This window comes from Cynocephalus volans, chromosome 2 (genome assembly GCF_027409185.1).
Source record: "Cynocephalus volans isolate mCynVol1 chromosome 2, mCynVol1.pri, whole genome shotgun sequence".
NCBI classification, from domain to species: Eukaryota; Metazoa; Chordata; class Mammalia; order Dermoptera; family Cynocephalidae; genus Cynocephalus; species Cynocephalus volans.
In genome coordinates this window covers 63,458,247-63,475,150 of record NC_084461.1, presented here as the reverse complement: position 1 = coordinate 63,475,150, position 16,904 = coordinate 63,458,247, and the positions used below count along the sequence as shown (strand labels likewise).

Here is a 16,904-nt window from a genome sequence, read left to right as displayed (position 1 = left end):
TAACTTCAATTGATATAGTAAGCATGGTTTATATCCCAAAGCAAAAGATGCAGGGAAAATAAAGGTAAAGAAAAGGCAGAAGATTTAAATTCTGTGGTAACAAATATACTTGTCCAAAACCAACCTACAACCTAATAACTCTTCAGGATTGGTTTTATTATATATTGATGCCTTCCATGAAGTGTAATATTGCAAGGAAGAGTAATATTCCTTTTTAGTGGTAATTTTTTAAAATTAATATTCTGTGTTAACCAGCCTAAGAGAGAAATGAGCAAGAAACTTTTTTTTTTAAGTGGGATTGGTCTTTTTATTTATAGAGCTTAATTTAGCAATTCTGAAGTTGAAGGTACAGGGACAAGCATACATGGGTGATCCAGTAATGTGTCATTTGTAGGCTTGCTTGGAGATTACAAAATTGAGAATATATATCATGGATGATGAAGAAAACATAGGAGGAGCTAACCATTAAGGATAACAAAGTGAATCTTTTGTAACACAAAGTAGATACTTGATGAGGTGAGTGAAGTACAAGCCATTCAGTAATATGTAAGAGCAGGTAAATCAAGTAGTATTGAGTCAAGGTCAGAATCTTGTCTGATGATGAGTACTGATTTTAAAACGGAGCAGTGCACTGTGTTGATGGATTTCTTAGAATCGATCATATTTGTAAATGATTGATGAGGAAATGAAGATCCATAGAATCGGGCAAAGTGGTTAATCTTAGGACTAAGGTGTCTGCAGAAGTTTCAGTATGTGTATTTAAGTCTGTAAGAATGATGGAAGTGGAAAAGAAAAATGTCAATTGGATATTGATGTCATTCAGCCAGGTAGAAAAGAATACAAGGTATTAGTAAATAATAACAGGTTATTGATACAAATGAGTAGCAAGTGATGAAAAAATGAAAGAGTCCAGTAATTAGAAAATGGCAGTACAGAGTCAGGTATTTTCCATGGTGATTTCTACCATTTGGCCAAGGAAGAGAATAAGGTATCAAATTGGGCTCTGCATCCACAGGAGAGAAAGCTAAAGTGGATAAGATGTTCATTGTGGAACCAAAGTATTCCTGATGTAAAGAGATACAGGCAATAAGCAAGACATTGGAATGTAGGTGACTTCTGTAGAAAAGGAGTTGCTCAAAAGATAGTAAACTAAATAAGCCATAAAAAGCTTGATAAAATCAGCAGAAAAGTTTGGGGGGTTGAGTTTGCATTATGAGTGGAATACATAGTACAGAGGACTAAAGTATGTTAGCAGTAGAAAACAAGATAGTACTTAGAGGAATGGTATGCAAAAGGAGAACACAAGGGATTCTGTTTTCTTCTGGAATAAGAGAAGTTAAAAGGGGTGTCCGTGCATAGAAGTACATTGGGATGAATAAAAATTGATATCATATCTGCAAATCATTATATTTTCCCTGCATATCCAAAATAGTAGATTTAAGAACTCCCAGAGGCAAGCTAAAGTATCCACTGCATGTTAGGTATCATTTTACAGTCCCGCTCAGCCCTTCTAGGCCTCTTGTAGAGTTATGAAATGGCCCCAAGAGAGGTAGGAAGAGATAGGAAGACTAAAGGGTAAACTAATTTATAACTTGATCCTTTCCTTACTCAAGTGAGAATGGATATAGTTTTAAAGTAATGTATTTAAAGACATTTCACAGCATATTTATTGAGCATACCTTGATAGCCAATGAAAATACAAAGATGAATAAGATCTTTTACTCACAGAATGAAGAGTATATTGACTCAGTTGAATATACAAATAAACTGATTTAAGTTCTATTTATTTTCATCCTACTATCCTTATATGTATTTTATTTAGTGGTGGAAGATGATGAAGATGACTTTCCTACAACACGTTCTGATGGAGACTTCTTGCATAATACCAATGGCAATAAAGAAAAGTGTAAGTAATACATTTTTTCCCTCAGCTAGATAAAATATGCTTTCTGAAGTTATATAATAACTTACTCTATAACAAAGAATAGTTACCTAATTGAGTAATTTTTAAAAAGTAGTAGAATGATAAATGTTTAGGTGATAGATATGCTAATTATTTTGATTGGATAATTATATAAAATATGCATGTATCGAAACAACAAACTGTATCCCTTAAACATATACAATAAAAAAAAGTTAATTTAAAAAAAGGCAGTTGAACTGCTGGAATCTTCTGCTGGAAACGACGTGGGTAAAAATCACATTTTGATGTTGTACAATAATGGCAACTTACTGTCTAACAAAGTCTCCTAAACATTGACCCCTTCATTTAAGCAGTATTTGAAAAAATTTGTTTCTAGTACTGAAAAAGTTATTTTACTTAGGGGAGAAACATGGAACATGACTTGAACTATTAATGCTTGAACATGACTTGAACATTTCACAGCATAATTGTTTATAGACCCAGGAGCAGGGTGGTTTGTTTCATATAGTGTTTTATTAATTGTTGCTCCATTTATAATGACTAACTCATTAGAAGGAATTCTGAATTGTTCATTACTGTGGTTGATAGTCAATGTTATTCTTTTAACATATTCCTAAGAAAATTTTTTAAGTTACCAAAAAAAGCCTTTGTGAAAAAAATAAGTTAATCTAGTTGTGCTTATTTTTGCCAAAGTTATAAAACAATGTGAAGTAAATCCTGTGGCTGTGGCACATTTTCAGATCATTTCTTCAAACATTTGTATGCAGGGAAATAATTTTCTCTTTCAGAGATCATATTGGAATATTCCATTATTGATACTAAAATCTAATGCTTCTTACTGCCCCCCAGCTCTTCCTTCTTTTCTCTCCCTGTAACTTATTTTCATCATGATTCTCTCCTTTTTTATAACATACGCTCTTCCCAATCTTGCAAAATACTACTTAAAATTATAGCTTTTAACTTGGGACTGAAATGTTGAAACCTATTGAATCATCCAGATTTATATATCTTTATGGAATCAGAGAATTATTTTGAGAAATTCTTTCAGTTACATTTTAATTTCACAATGAATAGTTTCCTTTAATAGAAAAAAATACTTTGTTTGGATGTGGAAAAAATTATTAGAAGAAGTTGTAAAACTCCCAGTCTCCTGATCCTTCATCTCACATGCACTCAGCTACCCCACCTACATTCCCCAAAAGAGAATGGAAGCTCATTTTCTGTGGAAGTTGCACTGGAGAGTTGACTCAGTTGAATATACAGGTATTCCTGAATCTAGAACACAGATTCAGCAAAAGATAGGAGTATTGTCCTGGCAATAAAGTGATTATCGTAGAAGGAGAGAATAGATCTATGGTTACTAGAAGTGGGAAAGGGGAAGGGGGAGGAAAGTTAGGAAGAAATTCAGTAATGAACACAAATAATTACAATTTGCAATGATGAGCATGCTAACAATACTGATTTGATCATCACATATTGTCTCAAATACTGATAGTCAACTCTGTACCCTATAAACATGTATAATCAATTATGTTTCAATTAAAAAAATAAAGTGATAAAGTAGAAATGTAAATACTGATTATTAAGATCTGATCACCTCATTGTTCTGCTTATCTCCAAGAACTCTGGTAACCAGGGACTAAATGAAGGTCTGTACACTGACAGATGCAATCCCCAGCCCCCTTCTCTCACACTGTTTGCAGAAAACCTATCACTGGACATATATTTTCTGACACAGAATCAGAAGGGAACTCTGGAGAAACTGGTGATGGAGAAAGGAACTTTTAGATTTTGGGAAATCCACCATAAAAAAGCTGTTTTACTACTGCATCACCCTTCAATTAAGTCCACTAGTGGAAAAGCCTTGCTTGTGCATACAGAGCTTCCAATACCTAACTCTTAAATATGAACAGATAGCAAGATCTCCACACATTTGAGAAAAGCCTCCAAGATGAAAAACAGAGACCAAAACATGCAAATTATAAAAACTCAGGCAACACAGGAAGCAAAAGAAAACTATACTTAATGTCCTTAATAAGAAAAATAATTTTATCTCTGATATGAAAGGACTCTTGGAAATTAATAATTACCAAGGTAAGAATTTTTTTAAAAAATACTTATTGGAAGGGTTGGCCTGTAAAGTTGAGGAAAATTCTTACAAAATAGAAGAAAAAGATAAAGAATTGAAAAAGAGAAGAGAAAATTTGAGCACCAACCCAGGAGACTGAACATTGACTAATATGAGTTCCAGAAAGAGGGGCCGACCCCGTGGTGCACTCGGGAGAGTGCGGCACTGGGAGCGCAGCAGCGCTCCCGCTGCGGGTTCGGATCCTATATAGGAATGGCCGGTGCACTCACTGGCTGAGTCCAGGTCACGAAAAAGACAAAAAAAAAAAAAATTTTTTTGCAGAAAGAGGAAACAAAAACAGAGAGGGAGAATTATCAAAGAACGAATATAAAAAAATTTCATAGAACTGAGCGTTTCAAGTCTCTTGATTGAAAAGGGATCACTGAATACCAAACGTACAAATGGAGATGGGGGAACAAAATAAAATCCTCACCAAGGTGTAGGTCGTCATCCTGACAAGAGATGAAATCATCCTTAAGAGGATGGGGGTTGGAGAGTAGGTGAAGTTATATACCAAAAATTAAGAATTAAAATGACATTTGCCTTCACAAGAGGTTAAACATTATAAGACAATGAAACAATGCTCTTCGTGATTCCTTGTGAAAATTACTTTGAGCCTTAGGTTCTATACCCAGCCAGTCTTTTAATAAAATATGACAGTGAAATAAAGATATTTTGAGATATTTCAAAGTCTCAAAAATTGATTTTCCCTGCACCTTTAGCAGGAAACTACTATTCCACCAAATGAGCCATAAACCAAGAAAGAGGAAATCATAAGATCCGGAAAATAGGGTCTTCAGCAGAGGAACAAAGAAAAGGAGGGAGTCCGTGGGATCATAGCAGATGGAAATCCCAGGACACATACCTTTGTAACTATGTAGCAGATCTAGAGACCAGCCAATCCATACTGAAATAAACAATAGAGGACACAATGAGGGAAGACCCCTGGAAAAAGAAACAGAATTGATAGATTAATAAGTATGTTGGGCCACATAAAAGATACTATTGTCTAGGGGTGGTGGGGGAGGGGGGCACAGTTTTATTAGCGTGTACTCAGACTTTAACATGTGTCAGAATCACCTGTAGGGCTTGTTAAAATACAGAGTTTTGAACCCCGTTCTCAGAGTTTCTGACTCAATAGGTCTGGGGTAGGTCCTAAGAATTTGCATTTCTAACAAGTTCTCAGATGATGCTGATGCTGTTTGTCTGGAGACCACACTGCGGGAACCACTATATTCTCGTGTTTGAGAAAAATTAGTGATACACAGAAAACCTAGCAATTGAAAGGGCCACAAAAACCAATAACATTGTATAATATTGAATATACTAATTATCATGATTTGAGCAAAAAATTTAAAAATAAATTTAAAAAAATAACAAAAAAGGAAAACCCAACAACTGTTTTTTACCTAAGCAGTTTATAAACTCCAGGAAGACCAAAAAGACAGTCATCAGTGTTTACATGGTCATAATTATGCCAACCATAGATATCATTTTAACCAAAAGTAGCATTAAAGCCCTATCAAAAGCGTAGTAGTAAAGGAGTGATGCTTACAGAAGTGAATCTTTACTTACTGTAATACGAAATCCATAGATAATGTAAAACTGAAATATTAGTGTGTGTGTGTGTGTGTGTGTGTGTGTATATATATATAGTATTTAAGAAATACAGGGTTTGGTAATTGCCAGAAGAAACATCTATAAGAGTTTAAAGTAATCTGAAGGATGAGAAGAAGTGAGGTAGGCTGTCCCTCTATTTCAGTTTAACTCTTTAGTTCTATTTGACTTTCAAACTAAGAGCAATATTACTTTGACCAAAACATAAAAATTAGTTTTAAAAATAAATCCCCTAATTATATGTAGTTTCTGTACCCTCCTTCTCACCTCCTAATTCTTCAAAAAAGGGAAATTTGAAACCGAGCAATAGAAGATAGGGTAATTAAAGTCATTTAGAGAAATGCTCTACAAGAAGTCTGCAGAATTTTAAAAATCATGAGTCATGTTTTAAGTACACTTGTGGAGTTTACTGTGAAATAATTCTTAGTGTTGACAAAAATTATCTCTTGTCAACCACCATAGATGGAAAGTGTTTTTCTATGGTTAACATCTAGAAATAAGTTAGTCAGAAGTATTTTATATAATCTAATAAAGTGAGCAGAACATGTAGTCTTAAGTTTGGGACTACTTGATAGTGAATTTAGATTAGGGTATTTCAATCATCTGTCAAATGCAGATATAGTCTTAGTGTTGGATCCAACAAGCATGGAAAAAGGAGAAATGATACTCTGTTTCTGGGAGTGGTCATTATAATGATTCTCATCATTAGGGCCATCTTTAAAGGTTAAGTCTAGATCACATATATTGTGATAGTGAGCATGATAAAGTTTTTCAAAGTTTAGAACTAGCTTACCAACCAACTAGTAAATATTCCTGGAATAGGATGGGGGGCTGGGGCAAAGGCTAGGACAAGAATAAAACTTCCAGAGCTTCTAAGATGAGAAGCAAGACAAAGTAATTTTAAGGTTATCGCAGAAATGTTGGGGTCCTCAATAAGGACAAACACCTTCCTTAATTGTAGTGAAGACCTCAGGAGTTCTAAATCATGGTGAAAGGACAGTTTCCTCAGTCTTTTGTGAACCAAGTTCTTACCTATCTTAATGTAAATTTTGTTCTATTATATTCTAATACTATTTTTTCTTAATTAGTATTTCTATATACAAAAGGAGACATTTGATAGTGATTAAAGGGTCAATCTGTTAAAAAGATACAACAGTTATATGCATATAAAAACAGCCTAAAAGAACGCATTGAATTGAAGAGGAAAAAAGATAATTCAATAGTAATAAGTGGAAACTTCAATACTTAGCCTGCAATAATGGAATCGAACAAGTAGGAAGAAGATCAACAAATAAATGAAAGACATGAACAGTATAAATAAAAAGATCTAAGAGACATCTGCAGAACATCCTACCCACTTGTAGGAGAATGTGTATTCTTCTCAATGGCACATGGAACCTTCTCCAGGATAGAACTTATGCTTGGCCATAAAACAAGCCTCAACTAATTTAAAAGGGTTGAAATCATACAAAGTATGTTCTCTAACCACAGTGGAATGAAATTAGAAATCAATAATAGAAAGAAATTTGGGAAAATTCACAAATATGTGGAAATTAACACACTCATAAATGAGCAGTTGATCAAAGGAGAATCACAGGAGAAATTAGAAAATACTTGGAGATGAATGAAAGCAAAAAAAACTTACCAAAACTGATGGGCTGCAGCTAAAGCAGTACTTAGAGGAAAGAAGAAAGAGAATAGAAAAACAATATAGAAAATCAATGAAACCATAAGTTGGTTCTTTGAAAAGATAACAAAATTAACAAATCTTTAGTTAAACTGATGAAGGAAAAAAAGAGAGAAGACTGAGATTGCTAAAATCAGACATGAAAGGGGGGACATTACTACTGACCTTCCATAAATAGGATTATAGGGGAATTCTATAAATATGATGCCAAAAAGTTTGATAACAGATGAAATTGACAAAGTTCTAAAGGGTACAAACTGCTGGAACTGACACAAGAAGAAATGGAAAAATCTGAATAGACCAGTAATAAGTAAAGAGATACAACTAGTAATAACCTTCCCACAAAGAAAAGCCCAGGCTCAGATGGTTTCATTGGTGAATTCTACCAAACATTAAATAAGTATTAATACCACTTTTTCACAAACTCTTCTAAAAAATAGAATAGGAAAGAGCACTTACTAATTCATTATCTCTGGGGTCAGTATTACTGATGCTAAAATCAGACAAAGATATTACAAGGAAACTACAGACCAGTATCTTATGACTATAGATGCAAATCCTCAACAAAATGCTAGAAAACTGAATCTAGCAACATATAAAAAGGATTATACACTGTGACCAAATGGAATTTATCCCAGAATGCAAGGTTAGTTTAACATTTGAAAATCAATTAATGTAATGAATGCATCATATAAGTAAAGACCAAAACCACAGTTATACCAGTAGATGCTAAAAACTCATTTGACAAAATCCAACACACCCATTCATGATAAAAACGCTCAGAAAACTAGGAATATATGCCCTGATAAAAACGGTATCTGAAAAACCCACAGCTCACATCATACTTAATGGTGAAAGACTAAATGCTTTCTCCTTAAGATCACAAACAAAACAGGCATATCCATTTTTGCCATTTCTATTCAACATTGTCTTAGATGTTCTAGCCAGGACACTTGGGCAAGAAAAACAAAAGGCATCCAGATACAAAACTATGTCTATTCGCAAATGCCATGATCTTCTATAGAAAAAATTGTAAGGAATTCACTAAAAAAACACCTACTAGAACTAATAAATGAGTTCAGCAAGCTTACAGCATATAAGATCAATATACAAAATGTGGATTGTTTTTTTATGCACTAGCAGTGAATCATCTGAAAATGAAATAAACAATTTTATTTGTAATAGTATCAAATGGAATAAAATACTTAGTAAGTTTAACAAAAGAAGCACAGACATTATAGTCTGAAAACTCCAAAACATTATTGAAAAAAACTAAAGAAGACCTAAGTAAATGGAAAGACATCTCATGTTCGTGGATTAGAAGACTTAATATTGTTAAGAATTCAGTACCCCCCAAATTGATCTATAGATTCAATGCAATTCTAATAAAAATCGCAGGTAGATTTTTTTGCACTGACTTAGAAGCTGATCCTCAAATTCATATGGACATAAAAAGGACCCAGAATCACCAAAACAATCTTGAAAAAGAACAGAGTAAGAGGATTCACACTTCGTAATTTCGTAACTTACTACAAAGCGACAGTAATCAAGACGGTGTGGTATTGGCATAAGAATACACATATAGATCAATTGAATAAAATTGAGGGTCCAAAAATAAATCCTCACATTTATAGTTAATCAGTTTTTCACAATTGTACCAAGACAATTCTGTGGGGGAAAAAACTAGTCTTTTCCACAAAGGATGCTGAGGCAGCTGGATATCCAAATGTAAAAGAATGAAGTTGAACCCTTTCTCACACCACATAGAAAAACTAATTCAATGGATCAAAGACCTAAATATAAGAGCTAAAACTATAAAGCTCTTAGAAGAAATATAGGAGTAAATCTTCGTGACCTTGGGTTAGATAAAAGCTTCTTAACTACGACACCAAAAGCACAAGTGACAAAAGAAAAAAATAAATTGACCTTTATCACAATAAAAAACTTTTGTTTCAAAGGATACTCTCAAAAAACTGAAAAGATAACTCAAAGTGGGAGAAAACATTTGCAAGTCATACATTTGATAAGGGATTTGTATCCAAAGTATATAAAGAAATCTTACAAATCGGTAATATACAAATATCTCAATTTAAAAATGGGCAAAGCATCTGAATAGCTATTTCTCCAAAGAAGATTATGTAAATAGCCAGTAAGCACATAAAAAGATCCTCAAAGATATGAGGAAAATGCAAAGCAGAACTGTAATGAGATACCACTTTACACCTGCTAGAATGGCTATAATCAGAAAGAAATAACTGTTAGTGAAGACCTGCAGAAATTAGAACCCTCATACACTCTGATAGGAATGTAAAATGGTAGCTGCTTTGGAAAATAGAATGGCAGTTCATTAGAAGGTTTAACAGTAGAGTTACCATTTGACCTAGAATTCTACTGCTAGGTATATATGCAGGAGAAGTGAAAATATACATCCATATAAAAACTTGTACATGAAGAGCAGCATTATTCATAATAGCCCAAAAGTGGAAATAACTCAAATGTCCATCTACTGATGAATGGATAAACAAAATGTGATATATCCATACAATGGAATATTATTCAGCCATAAAAGGGATAAAGTACTGATATATGCTGTATAACATGGATAAACCTTGAAAACATTGTTAAGTAGTAGAATCCAGTCACAAAAGACACTTATTGCATTTTTATATGTAATGTCCAAGAGAGGCATATTGTAGAGGCGGAAAATAGATTAGTGGTTGCCTAGGTCAGGGGAATTAGGGAAAATGGGGAGTGACTGCTAATGAGTATAGGATTGGGGGTGAGGGGGGAGCAGGGGTTGATGAAAATGTCTAAAAATTGCTTATGGTGATGGTTGTACAACTCTAAATATACTAAAAATTATTGAATTGTACATGTTAAACGAGTGAATTTTATGGTATGTGAATTATATCTCAATAAAGCTATATTTAAAAAGATTAAATAGGAGCTGGCCAGTTAGCTTAGTTGGTTAGAGTGTGGTGCTGATAACACCAAGTTCCAGGGTTGATCCCTGTACTGGCCAGCTGCCAAAAAAAAAAATGACTAAATAAATAAGGCAACTTAAAACTCAGGTCTTTTGGCATCTAAGTTTAGACTAAATGAATCTAGAGTCTATTTAGATTGTTTATTTATATCTACCATGAATAATATTACCAAATAATATTACAATTCTTGTTTCTAAACCCTATTTTCTTATGATTAAGTTGTATTAACTGTTGAAGATGGCCACTTCTGTGGATTTTTAATATCTATTATATTTTCCAGTTGTCACATTTAACTCTATTTCTAGTCATATTTTCTGACCAATTTTCCAACTTATATCTAGTCCTATTTTGTAAATAATTTACAAGAGCATTTTGTCATGTCATCTACTCTATAAAATAATGTAAGTAAATACTAATTGATTTATCAAATCAAATTATGCTCTTGATGAAACTCACTGAGAAGAAATTTAATGTTAATGGAATACGCGTTGCTCTAGGAAACCTGAGTATTATCCTGTGCTCTCCCACCACCTGGTCTGTGTACACGTGCTTGTACATTAATTGTCCAAACAAAGAATTTGAACTACAAATCATTTAATCCCCTTTTAGCTCAGACTTTTTATATGAGAATATTTTAAATTCAGTTTTTTAACCAACTGCAGCTTATTTTGTTAGAATAATCATATGTAAAATAGGCTTGCAGTCCCAAACCAATTAATTGATTGTTGACCCTGGTATAGTTGATATCATGGTCATGTTCTTCAGCAATGTTTTCTCTTTGTCATGGTAGACGGGTGAGGAGAGGTTTAAAGTTTCCATCCTGTATGTTCAGAAGGATTTCTCCACCAATCCCTTTTTCTGCCCCTGTGTGTGGGCATACACAAGACCATTTGTAGTACTTCATGTGAGGAAATGAAAAATCTCAACCACAGAAACTGGGGATTCCCTTTTAGATTGCCTACCATTCAGAACACAGTGCAGAAGTCTTAATGAAATGAGAGGATTCCAAATCTCTCAGCTTCTGTCAGCATTTGTTTTTATTTTTAACATGTTGATGTTAGCTTTCAGATCCCTTGATTTTCTGAATATTAGTACCTTTAAAAGAATTTTGAAGTGTGTAAGGGCAGAGTTAAACTGATAGAGCCATAAATCTGAATGATAATCTTTGGAGCCTAAGTACTTACAAATCTAAAATTATACATTATTTTGTAATTTTTTCCATTTCTGCCCTTCATGTGCATGGTTACATATTTTCAACTTCATTTTACTGCTGTGTATAATTTTCCCAGAGGAAATTAAGGCATCTCAGCTTGTCTCTTTAAGAACTTGTTCCCCTCACCTTCAGCTGAGACATTCAGATGAGTGTGCCGATCTAAAATTATCAACTACTTGAGTTAAGTTTTTCTGTCAAAATTAATATGGTTCTGCATTATAAGGTATAAGACACTTGGAGCAAAAATCAAAGTAACCAATATTTAGAGGATCCTAGTGGATGACAAATTAAGATGAAATTTTGTCTTCATAATTTTCATTTCCTAACAGATGTAACATGAGAGAAATTTATTTCAAAGGCCTTAACTGGGTTTGGGACCCTAATTTTCAACTGTTTGAAAAGTTTAAAAATCAATTACATAACTCCTGTATCATTATGAAAAGGATTCAAGGTGGCTGCTTCTGAAAGTATTATGTGTGCCTGAAGAGGTACATTTCTATATTTCAAGTTTTTTCAAAGACATTTCATGTTGTTCTTTCATCTTGTACTGACTCTTAAGTATATAAATTAGCAAACATTTAGCAGTGAGGACCCATTATTACAGTTGCACACATTCTCTTATATTTGAATTTCTAAGTTGATTATTGGTAAAAACAGTAATTTGTAATAAAATGGGAATCTTGGTAAGAGTGATGGAAAATATAAAAGTTACAATGACAGAAAGGGCTTTTAGTCTTATAAAGAAAATGTAAGTTTTTTAAAAGCTTTATTGAGGTATAATTGACATGCCACTTAAAGTATACAATTTAATAGGTTTGGATATTTTCTTGAAACTGTTAACAGGATGGTTAACATGTCTGTTACCCTCAAAAAGTTTCCTTTATTCCCTTTGTCATCCCTTCCTCCTTCCATTCCCAAACAAACACTGATCTATTTTCTGTCACTGTAAATTAGTTTAGATTTTCTAGAATTTAATATAAATGGATTCATTTCGTGTTCTTTTCTGCCTGGCTTCTTTCTCAGTATGAGATTCATCATTTTTGTCTCATGCGTCAGTAGGTAATTTCTTCTCGTTGCTGAATAGTATTCCATTCCATTGATATACCATAATTTGTTTATCCAGTCATTCATTGGTGGACATTTGGGTTGTTTATAGTTTAGGTTATTACAAATAAAGCTGCTAAAAACATGCATGTACAAACATTCATACCCATATATTGCTGAATCATATTGTAGGTGTGTGTTTAACTTTTAAACTGCCCAACTGGTTTTCACCAGCCATCTATGACAGTTCCAGTTTCTGCAGATCCCTATCAACAATATGGTCAGTGTTTTTAAGTTTCAGTCATTCTAATAGGTATGTAGTAGTATCACTGTAGTTTTAATTTGCGTTTCCCTAGTAACTAATGATATTGAGCATTTTTTCATGTGCTTATTTGCCATCTGTATCTTTTTTTTTTTTTTTTTTTTTTGCCATCTGTATCTTTTCTTTGGTGAAGTCTGTTTACATCTTTTGCCCAATTTTTAGAATTGTATTGTTTATTTTCTTATTGTTTAGTTTTGAGATTACTTTATATATTCTGGATACAAATCCTTTATCAGATATATGCCATGCAAAGATTTTCTCCCAGTATGAAGCTTATCTCTTTATTCTCTTAACAGCATCTTCAAGAGCAGAAATTTTTAATTTGGCAATGTACAGTTTATCAGTTTGTTCTTTTATGGATTGTACCTTTACTGTCATAAGAACATATGACTTTATAAAGTTGGAAGTGTCATTTCATTATAAGGATTCTAGTGGAATGATTTCTTATTAGCTATAGAATAAGATTTTGTGTTCTCTTGTTTGCATCTTGTGAGTTTGAAGATTTGTCATTTAATTCAAAGGCTAACCAAGAGTTAAAATTATAAAATGTAAACATAAAAGCCATTTAATATGTGCATTGGTCCTGGACTTAAATTTGGCTATTTATTTTTAAATTTTATATTATCTTATTAAATTCTACAGTTTATCTTCAGATATTTTTAGAATTCTAGTTTTTCTCAAAATGTAAGGTAGTTCTTGCCATAATCAGGTCCCGCTCTAAGCTGTCAAAATATTGTTATTAAAGTATTACTCCTCCTACCACTTGGTTCACTGGGTGCAGCACAGCAAATAGATTTCAGGAAATAGAATCTAGAAAAAAGAACTTGAAAGTATGTATGCAGCCACAAAGCGTTTTTGCTCATAGAGCATGGATGGTAGATTTTTAAATGTTGACCCAAAAGAGGAAAATCAAAATCCAAAAACCTGTCCTGAGCTGCTATTTTTCTAAACATTTTCTAATCTTAAGTTGTGATGAAGAATTATTTCTTCACTAGAAAGATTTTCAGTAAATAACTTTCTTTTTCAGTATTTCCACATGTAACACCAAAAGGAATTAATGGTATAGACTTTAAAGGGGAAGCAATAACTTTTAAAGCAACTACTGCTGGAATCCTTGCTACACTTTCTCATTGTATTGAACTAATGGTAAAACGTGAAGACAGCTGGCAAAAGAGACTGGATAAGGTAAGACTAGTTTTTCTTCCTTTAAAAAATAATTATATTTTACTTAAGTTTTATATATTGACTGAACATTTAAACCAAACTAACTTCTTAGGGAAGTATCTATTGGGTTTGATAGAAGTGGAAGGTTGTACTGCTACTCTGAAACTTTGTGGACATCTTAAACTCATTTTCCTAACAAGATTGATTAGTTGTTTATTAGTTACTATATAATATGCTTTCTTGATAGGATTTAATATAAAGATTTTTGTAATTGTGTTAGTAATGCTTTAGGAGTAATTAGCCATTTAACATTACCCACCTTTACTGTGTAATATAAGAAACTGCATTTAAGTTAAATGAATGAACTTAAACACCACTTTAATAAGTTAAACATTTACTTATTACACTCATAGCTTTTTCCATGGTCATCATGATATCATTTAACATACATTATGTTGTTTGAACATTTGCCCTATGTTCACATTTTCCCACCTTTGTTTAAACTGCAACACTGATAATAATATTATAGTATGAATCTTTATTTTCTAGTGTGAAAAATGGCTCGAATTTGTTTAGTAGGAGAACTTCTGTTAATAACTCAACTTTACTGAAATAGTAAAATGTTAGCACTAAAACATGCCTTAGAGAATCTAGTTCTAGTCCAGTGCCATCATTTCATATAGAAGAAGGAGCTGAGGCCCAGCGACTTGTCCAAAGGTGTTAAGTAGCAGAATTAGAGGAATTTTTCTCTATTCTGATACTTCAGCCCTAGATACCAGGCTAGACATCAGTCAGAATCTTATTTTTCATCAGTAAGTTATATGTCTTACAGTGTTTTGAAGGTCTTTCAATTTGAGCAAGCAATGTCATCACTGGTGTCATGGCAGAATGGCCACAGGATTTGAATAGTACTATGAGTTTAGGAAGGTCCCCATGTTATAGAAGAAAGGAAAGCTGTTCAGAATTCTCAGGTGCAGATGAGAGTAAGCCATAATGACTAGCAATATGTCTTTTAAAATAGGCAATAAGAACATCCTTTTAAAGTACAGACATTTCATTTTCATCTGGAGCTAAACTATTACATCTTCAAAGATTTCAACTCTATACTCAATGTGTATTAAATTTAATTATTAGAGGAATCCCCATGCACATAAAAAATAATGTATTGAAAAACAGGATAATTCCTTAAATCCATTAGACTGTTGGTTCCAGAGTATCATTCAACTAGCTTATTTACAACTTTTTGGCAACTTTCTCCTCTCTTCAGTCATATACACTAACCATACTGCCTCAAAAAATATTCATTAAAAAAAAGAAATGGTTAGAGCATGGCATTGATAACACCAAGGCCAGGGTTCAATCCTTGTACTGGCCAGCTGCAAAAAAAAAAAAAAGACCTAAATAAATTTTTTAAACTTTTTGCATTTTGTAACATGGCTTCCCATCTTTTCAGCATTCAGGCTTCTTATTTGCTGTTGTGTTAGTCCATTTCTATTGCTTATGACATAAAAAACCAGAATTGGGTGATTTGTAAAAAAAACGAAAATTATTGCTTACAGTTTCTGAGGCTGGAAGTCCAAAGTCCAGGGAACACATCTGGTGAAGCCCTTCTTTGGTGGTGATTTCAGTGATGCAGGGTATCACATTGTGAAAATGCGGAGCAGAGAGAGAGATAGCTCCTCATGTTCTCTACTTTTAAAGCACTCAGAACCGTGCCCGTGACCACCATTAAACCATTGATCTAATCACCTCTTCATTGCCCCACCTTTCAATTACCATAATAGGATTTCCCACCCTCAACAGTTACAGTAGGGATTAAATTTGGGGGGGACATTCAACACAAGGCATTCCACCCCTGGCCCCCCAAACTGATGTCCTTTTCACATACAACTACTTTCATTTCACCCCTAGAGTCTCAACTTGTTTCAACTCAAAAGTCCAGAGTTCAAAGTCCCGTCTGTGAAATCAAAACAAGTTGTCTACTGCCAATATACAACAGTGGGACAAGCTGAGGGTACACATTCCCATTCAAAAAGGGAGAAATAGGCCAAAAGAAAGGGGTAACAGGTCCCATACAATTCCAAAACCCAGCAGAGTAGGCATTAAATCTGAAAGCTGGTGAATCATGTACCTTGACTCTATGTTCAAATTGCTCTTTACACTGGTGTGGGGGTTGGGTTCCCAAGTCCTCGGGCAACTCCACTCCTATGGCTTTACTGGTCTGAGGCCATGCTTCAGCCCTCATAGACTGGCATTGCACGCTGGTAGCTCTGCAAGTCTGAGGTCCCACTCCCACGGCTCCACTAGAGGTGGTACTGGTGGGGTTTTTCTGCTGCAGCTCCAACCTTGCATTTCCTCTTGGCATTGCTCTAGCAAAGGCTGTCTGTGGTGATTCTTCCTTTGTAACAGATCTCTTCCTGGGCCCCTAGACTTTTCCATACATCCTTTCAAATCAGGGTGGAGGCTCCCAAGCCTCCACAGCTCTGGCATTCTGTGAGCCTGAAGACTTAACCTCGTGTGGATGCCACTAAGGCTTTTGGCTTAATATTTTCTAAAGCTGTGGGTCTAACCACACCTGGGGCCAATTTAGCCACATCTGGAGTAGTCAAAGCAGGTGGGGTGCCGGTTCTGGAAGCAGCTTCCCAAGGTGGCCCTGTGCAGTGAGCTTTAGAAGGGCACCTCAGGCCTCTTCCCCAAGACCATTCCATCTCTCTAGGCCTCTGGGCCTGTAAGAGAAGAGGCAGCCCCTGAAATGCTTTCCAGGTCTTTTTTCCTTCTCTTGGTAATCTCTTTCTTCTGTATTTATCTCCTTAGCAAAGGG

At 34.2% G+C, this 16,904-nt stretch overlaps 1 protein-coding gene across 1 annotated transcript in view; it reads left to right on the top strand.

Moving 5' to 3' along the window:
• The window catches only part of CERT1 (ceramide transporter 1), a 148,072-nt gene that overhangs the window by 100,462 nt on the left and 30,706 nt on the right, over positions 1-16,904 (top strand). Inside the window, exons 6-7 of the mRNA XM_063085112.1 lie at positions 1,823-1,906; positions 13,947-14,104. Of these exons, the coding sequence (XP_062941182.1) occupies positions 1,823-1,906; positions 13,947-14,104 (242 nt within the window). The remainder of the gene's footprint in view (positions 1-1,822; positions 1,907-13,946; positions 14,105-16,904) is intronic.